Source organism: Amphiprion ocellaris, chromosome 6, assembly GCF_022539595.1.
Source record: "Amphiprion ocellaris isolate individual 3 ecotype Okinawa chromosome 6, ASM2253959v1, whole genome shotgun sequence".
NCBI classification, from domain to species: domain Eukaryota; kingdom Metazoa; phylum Chordata; class Actinopteri; family Pomacentridae; genus Amphiprion; species Amphiprion ocellaris.
Genome location: NC_072771.1, coordinates 25,720,473 through 25,736,922, shown reverse-complemented (window position 1 = coordinate 25,736,922; position 16,450 = coordinate 25,720,473). Strand labels below are relative to the sequence as shown.

General features: G+C 43.5%; 1 protein-coding gene across 8 annotated transcripts in view; it reads left to right on the top strand.

The window, feature by feature from the left end:
- LOC111576649 (membrane-associated phosphatidylinositol transfer protein 2-like) overlaps window positions 1-16,450 on the top strand; it is a 42,438-nt gene that overhangs the window by 22,249 nt on the left and 3,739 nt on the right. For 3 of the 8 annotated variants that reach the window (XM_023282421.3, XM_023282420.3, XM_035953845.2), the window contains exons 4-26: window positions 631-752; window positions 1,380-1,613; window positions 1,725-2,060; window positions 3,572-3,667; window positions 5,966-6,070; window positions 6,166-6,230; window positions 6,465-6,536; window positions 7,174-7,418; window positions 7,626-7,815; window positions 8,027-8,146; window positions 8,300-8,514; window positions 8,646-8,821; window positions 9,548-9,718; window positions 10,779-10,931; window positions 11,919-12,083; window positions 13,002-13,304; window positions 13,860-14,008; window positions 14,116-14,232; window positions 14,467-14,583; window positions 14,689-14,837; window positions 15,006-15,155; window positions 15,272-15,452; window positions 15,594-15,722. In XM_023282421.3, the coding sequence (XP_023138189.1) occupies window positions 631-752; window positions 1,380-1,613; window positions 1,725-2,060; window positions 3,572-3,667; window positions 5,966-6,070; window positions 6,166-6,230; window positions 6,465-6,536; window positions 7,174-7,418; window positions 7,626-7,815; window positions 8,027-8,146; window positions 8,300-8,514; window positions 8,646-8,821; window positions 9,548-9,718; window positions 10,779-10,931; window positions 11,919-12,083; window positions 13,002-13,304; window positions 13,860-14,008; window positions 14,116-14,232; window positions 14,467-14,583; window positions 14,689-14,837; window positions 15,006-15,155; window positions 15,272-15,452; window positions 15,594-15,722 (3,760 nt within the window). The remainder of the gene's footprint in view (window positions 1-630; window positions 753-1,379; window positions 1,614-1,724; window positions 2,061-3,571; window positions 3,668-5,965; window positions 6,071-6,165; window positions 6,231-6,464; window positions 6,537-7,173; window positions 7,419-7,625; window positions 7,816-8,026; window positions 8,147-8,299; window positions 8,515-8,645; window positions 8,822-9,547; window positions 9,719-10,778; window positions 10,932-11,918; window positions 12,084-13,001; window positions 13,305-13,859; window positions 14,009-14,115; window positions 14,233-14,466; window positions 14,584-14,688; window positions 14,838-15,005; window positions 15,156-15,271; window positions 15,453-15,593; window positions 15,723-16,450) is intronic. The other 5 variants (XM_023282422.3, XM_023282423.3, XM_023282424.3 and 2 more) reach the window with 5 other exon arrangements.

The window sequence follows — 16,450 nt, the reverse complement described above, 5'->3', positions numbered from 1 at the left end:
GTTTCACAATTCTAAATGCTGGGTGCACCTAACTGCTGCAGCTGGTGGGTGTACACACATTCAACCCCAACTTGTGAGGAAGCTCATAATTCAAACTCTGTCAGTGTAATACATAAATGCCATGAATAGTTAGTTTGACAGTGCCAAGTCTGACGTCCAGCTGTCTGTCAATAAAAGCCAGGAGAGAATAAAAACCTCAGAGCAAGTTGTCAGAATATTACCTCGCAGACTATCGGATTGCCATGTGGCCAGCAGCGCTCCCGGGCTGCTAGACGTTGATGGCCCCTCATTCTCAGGGTGTCAGTCTGTTTGTCCGTGTGGGGCCTGACAAACGCAGCGACATGAAGGTGCTGAAAAGAGATGTGCCCTTGACTGTACTGTCAGGATATTGATAGACTCCAAGTGCCTGTTGACACATCTATTCAACCGGTGACAGTTTTGCTGTAGATGCCTCAGATGCAACAGATGGGCATGGCTCTCGTGTGTTCTACCCTCAGTAGTGAGAGGTTGTCGCTTTTAATACAGTAATTCTGATCTTGAGCCATTCAGGTGGAAAATAATTCTTTAAATCAAGGCATCAACCTGTAATTCACTCTTTCTTTGTTGATTTTGTTATGTCTTCTCCTTCAGATACACCTGTCCCTTTGTGGAGAAGTTCTCCATTGACATTGAGACCTACTACAAACCTGACACTGGAAATCAAGCTGAAGTCTTCAACATGTCGGTAGCAGAGAAGAGACAGAGGACCATTGGTGAGATCATTTATATAAGTTCTGAACTTTTTCGACAGTAGAAACTCATATTAAAATACTAAATATTGTGTATTTGGCTACTAACTTTTCAAGTACACTCAGTGCTTCCATCTAGATTTATTAGAGAATCAGCACAGCAAGTAGTGATCTTTTCATGCATTAATTATTTAAGGTGTCAGGTTCTTCTTAGTAGATTTCATCTGTGGGTGTTTTGATATCTGTCCTCGTTACTCAATCATAAGCAGTGGATGTGGCCCACTTGTGGCAGTTACATGGTACAGCATCTGTTTTTTTCTGTGGCTGGGCGCATGTTTGGCCATTGAAAACAACGCTGCTCAGAAACGAATGCTCATAGGGCGTGCATGACCCAGTTCCAACATGGTTTGTAATGATTTTAATCAATCACTCTTTCTTGTGTATCTGATGGGTTAGTCAGGCTGAAATTCAGTTACAAAAGGAATTTCAAGCTGTTAAACACAAGCCCATACATGTCGCACCACCCCACCCATTTAACTACACATCATGACATGATTGGTAATCAAACAACAGTGACATCGCTCATGCTACACATTCCAAATACCTGGCACCACAAGTCATTGCTCTGTCAATGCGATTTGTCTTTGGCAGATCCAATCGACATTGTGACAGATCCCATCCCCCCTCATGAGTACAAAGCAGAAGAAGATCCAAGGCTTTACAAGTCAGTGAAGACCCAGAGGGGTCCTCTGCAGGACGACTGGATAGAAGAGTACAACAATAACCCAGGGAAGACCCCCATTATGTGTGCCTACAAACTCTGCAAGGTGGAGTTCCGTTACTGGGGCATGCAGTCTAAGATTGAACGCTTCATTCATGATGTTGGTGAGTAAACACACACAGATGTTTCAGTCTTTGGTGTAGTGTTGTAGTTTGTGACTTTTACTAACAGCATGTTTTGAGAGGAGCATTATTAGTACTATTGTCTCTCTCTAGGCCTGAGGAAGGTGATGGTGCGTGCCCACCGGCAGGCCTGGTGCTGGCAGGATGAATGGTATGGTCTGACCATAGAGGACATCAGGCAGCTGGAGCTGGAGACCCAGCTGGCCCTGGCCAGGAAGATGGCCCAGTTTAGCCAGGCAGAGGAGGCTACCGAGGCCAACGGTGGCGCTCCGTCTCCAGACAAAGATCAGGAGGTTAAAGAGGCCATCAGCTCTATTGAAGCTGAGGAAGTGGTCGCCAGCTCAGGAGGAGACACTCTCCAGCCACGAGGTGTACTCACCAAGCAGTGGTCCACATCCTCCCGATCCTCCCGCTCATCCAAGAGAGGAGGTGAGGAGAACAGCGTCTTCACCCTTTCACCGATGTAGCCTATGTGTGTGACAGTGCGTGAAACTGGTGTCAGAGGAACCTACATCCATTGCGTGTTGCTCTCCACTATACGTTCTTTTCCTGGAGCTTTGCACCTGCATACTCTTTCCTTCACACTTTATCTCGTCTGTATTTACACTTCAAACTGCCTTGGAGCCTTATTTTTCAGACTGACGAATACTAACATCACAATCAAACTGTCTCATAAGTAAACACAGCCAGTTGTGATATTTGAAACCCATCCACACTTAGAGCTTGAATGTGAAGAATTCAGCGAGGTCAAGCTTCAAGCTGGTGCCACAATAGTGTAATGATTTGCCTTTTCATTTGTGTAAAAAAATTTTTTGGTGTCATTTGTATGTTGTACATCCTGTACAATAAAAGGCTCAAAATGAGTCTTTTGACTATCAAATTCCCTCGCCTCCCTGTAAAGCTGAAAGGTATCTGTTAAAGTTGGCTTTCACGTAAAGAAGTGAAGCTGTAGTTAAATGTGTAGCTGCACAGGATGTAGACTAATGACATTTTTTTTGGTTCAACTGTTCACAAGTGTACACATTGAGAGTCGCCCCCAAGCTGAATTAATCAGTCTACTAAAGACCTCTGGGTTCAAATTGTTGAATTGGTGTTAATAAAGTCAAACACACCAGGAGCAGCTTTTTAGTATGCAGCCTCTGCTTTGTGCCACGTTTTGCTGTTCTGTCCAACGCCTGGTGTTAATTGGAGTGTTTTGAGTCTGTATAACGATATTTTATTGCTCGCACGTTAAATGTCGTGTCCGGCTCACGTCCTCTTACCCCTGCACACCTGGGTTATTTTTAGCTGCAGCTTTGACATCACAAACCTCACGTCGGCACACACCCATCTCGGGTGTCGCCCGTTCGTGAAGGTAGCGCTCATTGTGGTTGCCACATGGACCCTGACTCTCATCCAGCATGCCTTGTCTCACCCCTGTACCTCCCCCCTGTGGTTTTCTCCTGGGATATTTATAGCAGCACTGCTGACATCACAGACCAGAGGAGGCTGACGCTGCTCAGAGTGACCCTCCCCTCCACTGCTGCTGTTTCCTTCTGTGTGCTGACAGCTACAGCTGTGTCCCCCTCTCACTGCCCCCCTCTTCTCTGCACTAATGATATACGAGGAATAAATACAAGACGTGATAGACGAGGCCTGCTTTTAATATTTTAATTTTCCTCAGCTGGCATTTGGTTATTTTGGTGCACTTGTTGCTTGTCAGTGTTACATTGGGCCTAACTTTTCACGCGCCACCCCTGACCACCAAGCAGCCCATCTGTGATGAAGTAATTGCACCACAGAGACTGTTGCATGTTTATATAACACTGTGTGTGTGAGGTGGGGGAGTTGTGCAGCATTTCTTTGTTACAGTGTATGTGTGTGTGTGTTGAAAAGGAAGAGAAAGGCCAAAACACATGTCCCAAAATAACAGTGAATTTTTTGCTCGTGTGGTTTTTTAGTGAGCCCGTCACGTCACAGCATCTCAGAGTGGAGGATGCAGAGCATAGCGCGAGACTCAGACGACAGCTCCGATGAGGAGTTCTTCGATGCTCATGGTAACCATTGCTTTGATTTAAAATTCAAGGTGTATCAAACATTTCTTGTGCTCAGTTTTCCAAGAACCTGCTTGCTCCCCTTTCTTCAATTCCTCTGCATGCATTTCTTTAACCACAGATCAGTTCTTAAGCTTCCCAGATACCCAGCATGCTTTGGGGCTGCAGTTGAAATAGGTGGGTGTGGTGCAACACCCGTGCTCCCTGCTGGATGAGTTTGGCTGAGGATACGGGCCAGGTGTCTCATCCTGACGTCAAGTTCAGAATCACAATCATCTCTGCCCACCAGTCCCTCACTCACCATCACACTCCAGTTCCTGAATCATCATTTAACCCCACCACACACACACACACACACACACACACCAACACACACACACAATACAATCCTTCACAATCCATGATACATCCAAGCAATAAACAACCCCCGTCGAATAGCTCCACGGTGTTTGTTTGTGTGGTGAAATTGTAACTTACTGTTTAGTCATGATGATGATACCTGAATAAAATTGTGCATATTACTGTCATGTCTTATATTAATGCAAATTTTTGCTATAGTCATTAGTTTCTACGTTTTCTAATTTGAATACGTTGCTGCTCGTGACATTGTGAGTAAGTGGAACGCAGTAGAAACAATGAATTGTGCTGACGTCTGATAATTCATTATGTGCTGCAGTATTAATGTTTGTAATGATTAAGTGTTGTATGCTGGCCGTCTGAAGTGAAAGCACATTAGGTTTTATCAAATGAGCTGAATAAAGTTGTGGCTACACTGTCATCAGTTAGAGCTCACCACTTTCTGTCACACTGACAGTCAATACGAATCTTCCTGCTCCAACACCCGTCTCACCTACTTATGATTCTTGCACTGCAGAGACAACATCGTGAAATAAGCAGTTATTTAATCATGATAAATAAATGAAGTTGGCGTATCAAAATGAATTTATGCGTACAAACACTAGTGTGTGCTTTGGTGTCTGGATGACTCACATGATGGAGATACACAAATTAAATATGGAAGCAGACTGACTTGGCTCAGATTGCACCTGATATTAGATTTCTGTCTGTAAAGTTTGTTGGTGATTACGCTCCTCCTGCAGTAATCATTTATTATAAATACTTGAGAGACATGTGCAAGTTTATTTTTAATCCCCCTTTGGCTTTTTTTGTGCAAATTAATATAGAAGGTTTAGGAGGAAAACTCATAATAAACACCACATTTAGCACGTCTGATTCGATGCAAGTCTTATATGGCGTCACAAATATATAGAACTACTCACAATTTGCAAATGAAGCTGCAATATAACGCTGTTTATTGCAGCTGAGACAGGAAAAAAAGTACTGCTTTACCCTCTCACCTTGATTTTTAGCCACTTTAAGACCAAATTGTTAGACATTTATTAACAGGCCAGAGAAATATTGAAGCAACTGAGGAAACGCCTTAAACGGCAGTCAAAGAGTACTTAACGTAGAACTGTTAAAGAACAGATAATCTCGTAGGAACTCGAACAATTTCATGATAAAAGACTTTACTTTGAAAACTTGCTGCAACTTCCTACTAGTATTCACAGCACGTTATCATGAAATATCGTGATTTCCATTTGATTTCTTACATTTGTGTTATTTGTAACTACTATGAAAGTAAGCTGAATTATACAATATTTATACATAAAATTTTAAATATTCAGTTTGCTCACATACGCTAAAGTGAGCATGAGGCAGCCGTCTATTTCTTAGAAATGATAACACTGGGGCAATTTTTAAAAAATGTTCCAGGAGAGAAATGAGATGAAAAGAATCAGTTTAAAGGCCTGCAGCTTCCTTTTTTAAAATTGCAGATTAATGTAAGTGGCTGGATGACCCAGTCCATGCATGTGTTCAGACACATTCAAAAGACACATGAATATTTAATGGTTTAACAAATCAGTTTGTATAGTTGAAAATAGAACTACACCACAGCAACTGCATGCCATTTTAACTTGCAAAATAATGGATGCTTATCAGAAAGAGATGAACATAAATACATACTTAATACATGAAAATACATGTCGTACTGCGGGGCAGTGAGTGATGCTTTATGTCAACTAGTTCTAAATAATCCATCCAGTGACTGAGTGGAAAACCTTGACAGGTTTCCCTTACGTTTGCATTACTGTTTCCATATATTACTTAATAAACAAATATAAATCACACAACCCAGTGGAACACTATACATTACATATAGGTGTAATGACAACTTGTAGACCCTGACTGGCAGACACACTTTACCTGATCACGACGTCTCTTGTGTTTCCTCTGCAGAAGATTTCTCTGACGGTGAAGAGGTCTTCCCGAAGGAAATTGCTAAATGGAACTCCAACGACCTCATGGACAAGATTGAAGCCGCAGACACGGAGGAGACTCCCGGTACGATGAAGATCACAGCCAGGCAATTCATCATCGACAGTCACACTGCTGTGATACTTGATGTTAAGAGTGTGTGTGTGTATGTGTGTATTCAGGTGAGCTGTTCAAGGAAATGACCGTGGATTATGAAAGAGCGGCCAGTGAGGAAAGACTAGATGAGGTATGTGTGTCAAACACTGAGTGTATGTACAAACCACAGTCCTAACCAGGTGCTTCTGATGCAGCTCCATGTCTGAAATAAATACTCCCTTTCAGAAAATTTCCCTTCAAGACCCAAAGCTTTTGTTGATTTGAGCTTGTCTTTTACTGTGAGACATTTTATGTCAGGCTTTAACCTTTGGAGGATAAGAAACGGGCTGTTTGTCCCTGAGCCTCTCTGTGCTCTTGTGTTCAGATACGAGAATCTCTTAGTGGCCAAGCTGATAGCTCTCCTATTCCCACCATCATGGTAACAAGGCACCAGTCAGTAAGTAAAACACTTTGCCCCAGATACACTGTGGGGCACAGTAGCTCCACAGAGACCTCCGATCCGTCCGGACAGACCCAGTACTTACTGCCCCCCTGCCCTTGTCCTTGACGTTGCCCAAACCCAGTCCATGTGTACTCCTCAACCTCACCCCCCTCTGTTCAACCACTGTGTACTTACAGCTGTGGCATTGAGTGTACATCTAGTGCGTCGATGAAAATGTGAAGTTTTGGATCAGGCGCGCAAGACAAAACTACACATTGTGCTGTTCTATTTACTGTGACTTGTCCTCAGGAAGCATGGTTGTTTTCTGTTAGTTGAACAGTCGTCCAGGTGGAGGCTGACTCTGTTCTATATCCCTTCATGGTTCTCTGCCCCTCAATGGTTGTGAAAACAAGGTCCATGTCTGAAGAGATGGACACAAATCCATACATGACAAACTGGATAAAAGTGATTTGGTGCCAAATTGCAAAGGCATTATTGTTTATCTGTGTTTTTTTGTCACTCAGTAAGCATGCTGTCTTTTCTGATGCTAATAAAGTACATAAACATTTAGCATTCTCCAAGGGTTGTTTCTCAGTGTTCCTGTCCGTCACCCTTTTTTTTTTTTTTTTTTTTCTTAATTTGCTGTTTGCAGGAGAGCTCGTCCCAACAGTGTCTGCAGCCTTCCAAGATCCATGTGCTGATCTTGGTCCTGCATGGAGGGAACATCCTGGACACAGGCGGTGGAGACCAGAACAGCAAGCAGGCCGACGTCAACACGATTAGCACGGCTTTTGACACAGTCATGCGTGTTCACTACCCTGCTGCTCTGGGACGCATCGCCATCCGCTTGGTGCCCTGCCCTGCCATCTGTGCTGAGGCCTTCTCCCTAGTGTCCAAGTAAGAGGACACACATGCACAGATTTTTCTGCAGGCTCCAAGCATCATGTATAGTGATGAAAGGTTAATGTTTACTGGCTGGAATAGGTCCGGGTGCAGCTCATAAGTGTTGTCTTCTCTTTCTCTGTTCATTTCTTCAACATCCTCTATGGTTGCCTTGGACTTGGTCAGAATTTAATTTTGCCCATTTTTCTCTTTTTTTGACAGCCTGAACCCTTACAGCTACGATGAGGGTTGTCTGTCCAGCAGTCAGGATCACATCCCGCTGGCAGCTCTGCCCCTGCTGGCCACCTCAGCTCCACAGTACCAGGAAGCTGTGGCCACCGTCATCGTCCGAGCTAATCAGGTGTACGCTGAGTTCATAAAGTCTCTGGATGGGGCTGCCTTCTCTGGCCAGGTCAGTCAGAGTATTTGATTGATTTGTCATGTTTTGCAGTATGCCATTTTACAATGACTAGCAATATCACAATTGAAGCAGTTTTGCAATATTGTATGAATTGTATCCTTCTTGAACAGCCATTTAACAGTAAATGTAATTATATTTTTCTTATGTTAAACCTGAACCCTAAGAATTTATATCACAAATGTTATTTCTGATCCTTCTTTAGGTTTGCCTCATCGGGGATTGTGTGGGAGGAATCTTGGGATTTGATGTTCTGTGCAGCAGCAATCAGACAGTAAACGAAAGCCAGAACAGCAGTCGCAGGGGCAGCGTCATCAGTGTGCAGGTAAGAGACGAAACATGCAGCGTAGTGAATGCACAAGAACATTTTAACTTTAACCTAAAACAGTCGTGCATGCATTTGGACCCTTTTTTCATGACAATGATGTCAATTACGCAGAAAATTTTCTCAATACATTCTCATGAATTGCGCCCGTAGGACCAGGACCTGCTCTCTCCTGGCATCATCGTCAACAGCGGACATGGATCAGCGTCTCCAACCTTGGAGGGCAGCCGTCACCTCAGCCGCAGTAACATCGACATCCCTCGTGCCGGCGCTGGTGACGACACCAAGAGACAATTGCCACGCAAGAGAAGCGACTCCTCCACCTACGAGATGGACACAATAAAACAACACCAGGCTTTCCTGTCCAGGTGTGTTGAGTGTGGATGACAAAAATCCTCACCTGGGAAATAAGAAAACTTGCTTCTTTTTTCTTGCACTGTCAGACTGTGATTTATTTTCAGTTCTACAACGAGTAAATGACTTTGTGCTGTCCTTCCAGCTTACACTCCAGTGTCCTGCGGAACGACGCAGCCTCACGCAGGTCAAGCAGCAGCACTATGCTGGATGGAGGCTCCCTAGGGAAGTTTGACTTTGAGGTGTCAGACTTTTTCCTCTTTGGCTCTCCTTTGGGATTGGTACTGGCCCTCAGAAAGACTGTCATTCCTATGTTGGACGGTAAGTTGCTTAGCACAGAGAAAAGCTGTGTGTTTGTGGTGTAATCAGTGATAGCAAACATTGAGGATATTGTAAAAAGGAACTAATTAACTCTCCTATCTGTAAAAGTGAAAAACATTTGCCTTAGGTGGAAATTTACTTATTAATATAGTGTTCTATAGGACATATTCAAAAAATATATTTCCAGAAATTATATCTGGTTGATCTTACCAATGTTTAAATGCCTGTAGACCTCATGTGTTTTTAAGAGAAGATTAAGAGAAGCGGGCTGCACAGTGGCGTAGTGGTTAGCACTTTCGCCTTGCAGCAAGAAGGTCCCTGGTTCGCGTCCCGGCTTTCCCGGGATCTTTCTGCATGGAGTTTGCATGTTCTCCCTGTGCATGCGTGGGTTCTCTCCGGGTACTCCGGCTTCCTCCCACAGTCCAAAAATATGCTGAGGTTAATTGATTACTCTAAAATTGCCCGTAGGTGTGAATGTGAGAGTGATTGTTTGTCTATATATGTAGCCCTGCGACAGACTGGCGACCTGTCCAGGGTGTCCCCTGCCTTCGCCCGAGTCAGCTGGGATAGGCTCCAGCACCCCCCCGCGACCCTAGTGAGGATTAAGCGGTGTATAGATAATGGATGGATGGATGGATGGATTAAGAGAAGCTCTTGCATAACTTTTCCATCCTTCAGGTTCTTCAATTCTCCATTCTCATTTCATTGGTTGATTTCTCCCCCTAGTGGCCCAGCTGAGGCCTGCCTGTCAGCAGGTGTATAACCTGTTCCACCCGGCCGATCCCTCTGCCTCCCGCCTGGAGCCTCTACTGGAGAGGAAATTTCATCTCCTCCCTCCCTTCAACGTGCCCCGCTACCAGCGGTTCCCCCTGGGAGATGGAAACTCTGCCCTACTGGGTGAGTCCCTTTGATAATTTATAAAAGCCTCATTATTATATTCTAAATACATATTTATACAGTCATACAGTTTAGAATTCATGTTGTTCAGACTTGCATTTACAAAAGCAGACATAATGCATAATTCCCTGTAAAGTAATGGCTGTTCAATTTCTCCTTTTAATTTCCAATCACATCAGCTGACGCTTCAGATACTGACTGTAACCCACTGTCCTCTTTCCCATGGATGCATGCCATAGATAACAGATGCCTTAAAGCAGCCTTAGTAGCATACTATGAGTTCACTTTCTGCGTCAACGCTGTCTCAAAGAAAAATGAAACATTTTTCTACCGTTTGTACTTCAACGTCTTTTGTGAAGCAGTTTATTCATCTAAATGTGATCATAGTCCTGCTGGTGGTTTCCGTTGAGATTGTTCATTATAATGGAGTAACCCTTAGAGCCTCACCCTGTTCGCACAGATCTGTATTTGTGGTTATTGTAGATAAAAGATGCAGAAAATAGTAAGCTCACTAGTGAACTGATGAAGATTTTATTTTTACTGAGGTTAAATTATATACCTTCCACTATTGTGTCAGAAACCAGAGCTTATTAAAGAGGAACACGAAGGTTAATAACCTGAACATGCACACAGATATTTTTAAATTCCTTTAGGCCATAGTTTGATGTTCCCTAAAAGAGAGAATCAGATGAGCTGTCTCTGAATACTCTCAGGTCTTCCTTGTGTAACTACTTATTGTTTTCAGTTGTAATAAAATGTTTAAGCAAAATTCAAGACAGTTTTTAAGACAAAAGAGTGATTCTATACCTAGCAGATAGCCTGTTTCCAGCCTTCGGTCAAGATGATAAGATGGTTTATGACCAAGGAGAAGTTCTGGTCCAAAAGCAGTGGGCTCCACTAAGGGCTTGACTCTTTCTTGTCTCGTGTTCAGTTGTTCTTGCTTCATATATGTTTGTGTTTTCCTTGTCTTTTTTTCTTCTTCCTCTCTTGGCCTTCTGTCCCCATATCTGCATACCTCTAAAACCACCCCTGCCCTCTGCCCCTCCACCCCCCTCTTTAGTGGAGACAGTCCAGAGCAACGCTCAGCTGCTACTTGACAGCGGGCCTCCTCTGTTCCTTCGCTGTCAGGAGACCATCAGTGAGACCTGCATCCCTGTACCTGTGCTAAACTGGCAGGAGGGCTCCTTCAAAGCCACACCCACCACTATGGAGTGTGTGTAGCCTCTCCCAGTCATCTGCATCTGTCCTGACCCTCAGTCACGGCCTTTTGTTTGTCTCTTCTTTCTCCATCTGTCTTGTTGCTACGTCCAAGATGCTTGGATTTTTTAACCTACTACATGCGCTCTGAGTATTCCCATCGCTGTTGTTTCAAGAGGCTGTAGTCCTGTTTCTTCATCCAGAGACACTGATAGATCAGTGTCTAGTGTAATTTCTAAATTGCTGTATATTAAACAATGTGAATTTAGGATTTCTTTTCTGTTTTGAAGTAGAAATTATACCAACTTGTCACATCATGCCATGGGAATACTTGCAAAAAGCTTCTCTGCATCTGTTGTGTTGCCATCACATATTTATGTCATGTTCAGTGTTGTGAACATGTGTTTGTGCTGTGGTTTTTGAGCCCAGTTTTAGTGTGTCTGCATCATTTCCATAGTATCATAATATTGATGTCGGCAGAGGGTATTTCTATTGTCATCTGAATTTCAGAGAAAGATTTTGTTGTGAACTTTGTGCTGCTTGTAATGTTGTGTTTGCGTTTTGAACATCAACCTCAATCTATACATCCTAAATATACTGATTTGTGTGTTTTACTTGTGATAATGGTCAGATTTTGTCGGCTTTATAGAATTTACAGCACTATTCTGTTATGTTTTATTAATACTTTAGTATTAGTTGAAAGTCACCTCCATAAAAGATTCTAATCCGTGGGTATGACTGTAACAGATGTGAACATTTGTGATTTGACATCCACTAAGTGTTTTATGTGTTCATATGCTGGTCATATGTCAGCTGGTTAAAGAAATCTGACTTCAGCCACCATGTGGCTGCGTTGTGGTTTCACGTGTCCTCTGAAACCACGGTGCCTGCTGTCACATTTCTCTCCTGCCGCCCTAATCCACATCTCCCATCCCTCCCATCACTGTGAGTTCCCCTTTCCTGTGTCTCTGTCTAATGGGATCTCCTTGTTTGCGCTCAATAGCGGATGTTGTTCAGTCTCATGGTGGTGTCTTCATGGACAGTTCGTACCCCTCATCCCCCGTAACGGGCCCCCTCTCCCGGGGCCAGCGGAGGGCCAGTGAGGTCAGCATTGCCAGCCAGGTCTCAGGAATGGCAGACAGTTACACTGCCACCAACATAGCCAACAGTAAGTGTTCTCAAAACCAACCGGTCGCTCCTTCTCTCTTCCCTCCACTCACACAAACACTCTTCTAGTTATTCTCCCACTTTCTCTTGCTTTCAGACCAACTCTTCTCTTTAATTTCTGCCTAGTTTCTCTTTCCAACTCTCCTACATCACCTTCTCTCTCCCTCTCAACCCCCGTTCCTCTGACTCTACACACATCCTGCACTGCAGCTGAAGCAGCCGAGTCAGCCAAGTACACATCAGCATACGCAGGTCCTTTTTTGCTACTTCTGCTATGCCAGACTTAACACCTGTATTATAGGGAGACTCATGGAAGGGGTTTTGTCCTTCTCCTGTTAAAACTCAAGTGCTGATAAGATCAGAGTCCTGAAGAAGAGCAGGCTTAGCGCCACTTTCCACTGTCTGTCTGACTCTTACCCACTGTCTAAATGTAAATGCAATGAACGAATGCTGCATTTATCTAATGTTGCAATGCATGTAGACACCTTCCTCCCAATGCCATTCCTGCATTGTCCACTCCCTACTGCAGTGTTTGCTGAGATAACTGGTACTGTTTGCTCTTTGTTTGATTGTCCTCCAAAGTCCCTCCTTCTCCTCACTTTTTCACTTTTGTTACCGTAACATGTATTTGTACCTCCCATTACTGTTCTGAATGCTGGCTGTTTCACCACCTACAGTACAGCACTGGACATGAACTAATCAAAATATATTTCTGCTCCTTCAACACCAGAACATCAGAAGATCTGTCATCTCTGCTGCTACTAACAGTTATTTTTCAGCTTCACAGTTCTGTTTAAGCAGCTTAATGATACTGGACTCATCCCAAAATCTCTCTACAAACTGTTTATACTGTCATAAACTGTCACATATGCATTCATTTTATCATACGGTTTCTTTCTCCTTGTTTTTCCCCCCATAGCCAAATCATGCCAGGTTAACCAATCCAAAACGTTCAGTTTTTTGTCCCAACTGGCCCTATCATCACAAAACAAATACTTCCTGAGAAGTCCTCCTAAGTCCCGTAAGAAAGCAGAGGCTTACCAGGCTGCAGGATCTCCTGATGCATCTCCTGATGCAGATCTAGCATCAGAGCTGGATGGTGACGCAGACTCTAGTGAAGGTCTGAGTCCCACTGACCAGTACGACAACTGCCTGTCGGCGGGGCTGGACTGTGCTATATCTGATCTGGTCTCACTGGACTCCCAGGCTGAAGTGGAGCAAGGTATTTTCTCCGGGAGGGGACTGCTGAAATCAACATGAGGCTACAGGTCTTTTCTGTCTGTTGTCCTACACTGTGTCGCAATCAAAAACTCCATGCTACTCTTCCAGAAAGTCTCTTTTTCTTCACCTTTACTTGAATTCTGTATAAATTGAATTCACAAGGATTCAAGGGCAGTGACTCGCACTGATGAAGACTAGTGCATAAATTTAGATCTTGACCCTCTTTCCAAATCAATAACCTCTTTTCATGCCCACACTAACACAAATAACCATCTTCAGTTTCCTCATAAAATCACGTACCAGTAACTATATTTTCTTTTTGTCTTTCAAATCAATGCTTGATTTTCTTAATAATAACAATTACAAATGCCTTCCTTTCCCTCCTGTAGCTGAAGAACTGCTGGGATTGATGATGATTGTGGTTGAAGACTGAAATCAACTTTTTTTGCTTTAGCCTCAGGGGTGTTGCACCTTTGCGTGGCATCACATGCCTCACACCGACTCTTTAAGTCTTATCTTACGTTTCTGCTCCCTATTCATCCCATTCCCATCGCAGTTGCAGCACGTTGGTGGGGCACAAAGCGGCTGGATTTTGCCCTGTACTGCCCCGATGCTCTGACCGCTTTCCCCACAGTGGCTCTACCACACCTCTTCCACGCATCATACTGGGAGTCTACTGATGTTGTGTCTTTTCTCCTGAGGCAGGTGAGTAAACATTAGAATTTCTGCTATTCTTTATGGCCTGTTAATATGTATCCTGCAGGCTTTTCTTTAGAGATACAGAAGATGAATCAGTGATATGCTCCTTTTAGGTCATGAGGCACGAAAACTCAAGTATTCTGGAGCTCGACGGGAAAGAAGTGTCTGAATTCACCCCTTCTAAACCTCGAGAAAAGTGGCTGCGCAAGAGGACTCATGTTAAGATCAGGGTGAGTATCAGAAGAATCTAATTTGGATCTAAGTTTGCTACACTGTACTTTCCATCTAATGACAACATCCTGGGTTCACATCTGGCCTTTTAACATTGTTTTCTCTCGCAACATTTCATCTGATATTTTAAAAAGTGATTCAACAAAACAAAAGCATAAAGGAGAAACACCAAATTAATGGCACTAACACAAAAACAACACTTCAGCAAGTGTGTTTGTTTCATTCGTGTGCAGAATGTGACCGCCAACCACCGGGTGAACGATGCCGTGTTCACTGAGGACAGCCAGCAGCTTGTGACAGGTCGCTTCATGTACGGCCCTCTGGACATGGTCACTTTGGCTGGAGAGAAGGTGATTACACACTTGTCATCACTTGTAGCCTGGCGTTATGTTAGCCTGTGTGTTTTGTGTTTTTGCTCATTTTTGTGTTTAATTTCTTTCTTTGATCCCGTGCAGGTTGACCTCCACGTCATGACCCAGCCTCCATCAGGAGAATGGGTTTACTTCAACACAGAGGTGACCAACAGTAGCGGACGAGTGTCTTTTGTCATCCCAGAGGACAGGCGTCTGGGCATCGGAGTTTACCCGGTTAAAATGGTCGTCAGGTGAGATTAGCTCGGTTCCCTTTTGAAACCAGATGCCTTTTTTCCGTAATCCCGGTTGCTATTTTCTTTCTAACTGACTTTGTTTTGCATTTCAATTTCAAATTTTGAGAAAAAACATCATTCCCTTCATCTTGCCTCTATTTTCTCACTGTTCTTTTTGTTCCTCAGGGGTGACCACACATTTGCAGACAGCTACCTGACAGTTATTCCACGTGGCACAGAGTTTGTGGTGTTCAGCATCGATGGCTCGTTCGCTGCCAGTGTGTCGATCATGGGCAGTGATCCTAAAGTGCGGGCTGGAGCCGTGGACGTTGTCAGGTGCCCTGCTGCTCTTCCTCTCTTGTCTCCTTGGGTTCGAAGAGTTTCCTTCAGATTGAAGTTTGTAGTTGTGTTATTTATGTCTGAGTTTGTTCTGCTGCTTCTCCTCATTGCAGACACTGGCAGGATTTAGGCTATCTGATCATTTACGTGACCGGACGTCCAGACATGCAGAAGCAGCGGGTGGTGGCCTGGCTGTCTCAGCACAACTTCCCTCATGGCATTGTTTCCTTCTGTGACGGCCTGGTGCACGACCCGCTCAGACACAAGGCCAACTTCCTCAAGTCCCTTACAGAGGTCAGACTGGGGGGAGGGGAGGACTGTGTGCAGTTTTAGATGTGCTGCTGTCTGTGTGCAATGAGTATAAAAAAGTGTGAAAAGTATTTGTATGAAAAATCCAGTGCTCAACAGTTCTCTTCCATATATGACTGATTCCAGGCTCACATGAAGATTTTCGCTGGCTATGGATCAACCAAAGACATCTCAGTCTACACCTCCATTGGCCTCCCTCCTTCCCAAATATATATCGTTGGGAGACCCTCTAAGAAGATGCAGCACCAGTGTCAGGTATTTTATCATACGATGCACAACTTGGGAAAATACATAGTTTTTTTATGTTGATAGTCCATAAATACACTTCAGGAATGTTAAAGTGAATGCCTAAAACCCCATGATGTTTATTTAACCGTCTGAACCCTAAGCTGATTCTGGGCATTTGTCTTCCTCCTGTCACATTTTTACTCACTGTGGCCTCATTTTTCACTGCAATATAAAGTCCTGCACCTCTATGCAAACAGCACAACCATGGCTTGAATTACAGAGAACTCAAAACAGTCTTTTGTGCAGTATAACAAAGTTAGAATGCCATAAATAATCAGTCTTTTTCCAAGTGCCTACAGGTATTACTAATGCTGGTAGAAAAATATTGTTTAAATATTTTACTGCTTGCATTTCTGGTTTGTTTACATACTTCTCTCCTGTGTGCTCTGTGTAAACAGTGTCCAGTTGAGGCCAGTTCAGCCAAAATGTTGCTGAATTTTTGTCACTTGATTGTTAGTTTGCAGCTGAGTCATTAATGGCTTTTTTGTTGTGTTGAGAAGCACAGAATTATTTTCTTTTTACAGGATCTGGTTTGTGTAAATGCTTTGTTTTTACCAATTTCTTTTTAAATTAGACATGTAAAATAAAGTAATTTTGATGAAATATCCCAACATTTAGCTCACATCTGGTTGTTTTTCTCAACAAAATCAAAGTCACACATGATTAGTTCAAGGACCGTTGAAAATTGGAAAATC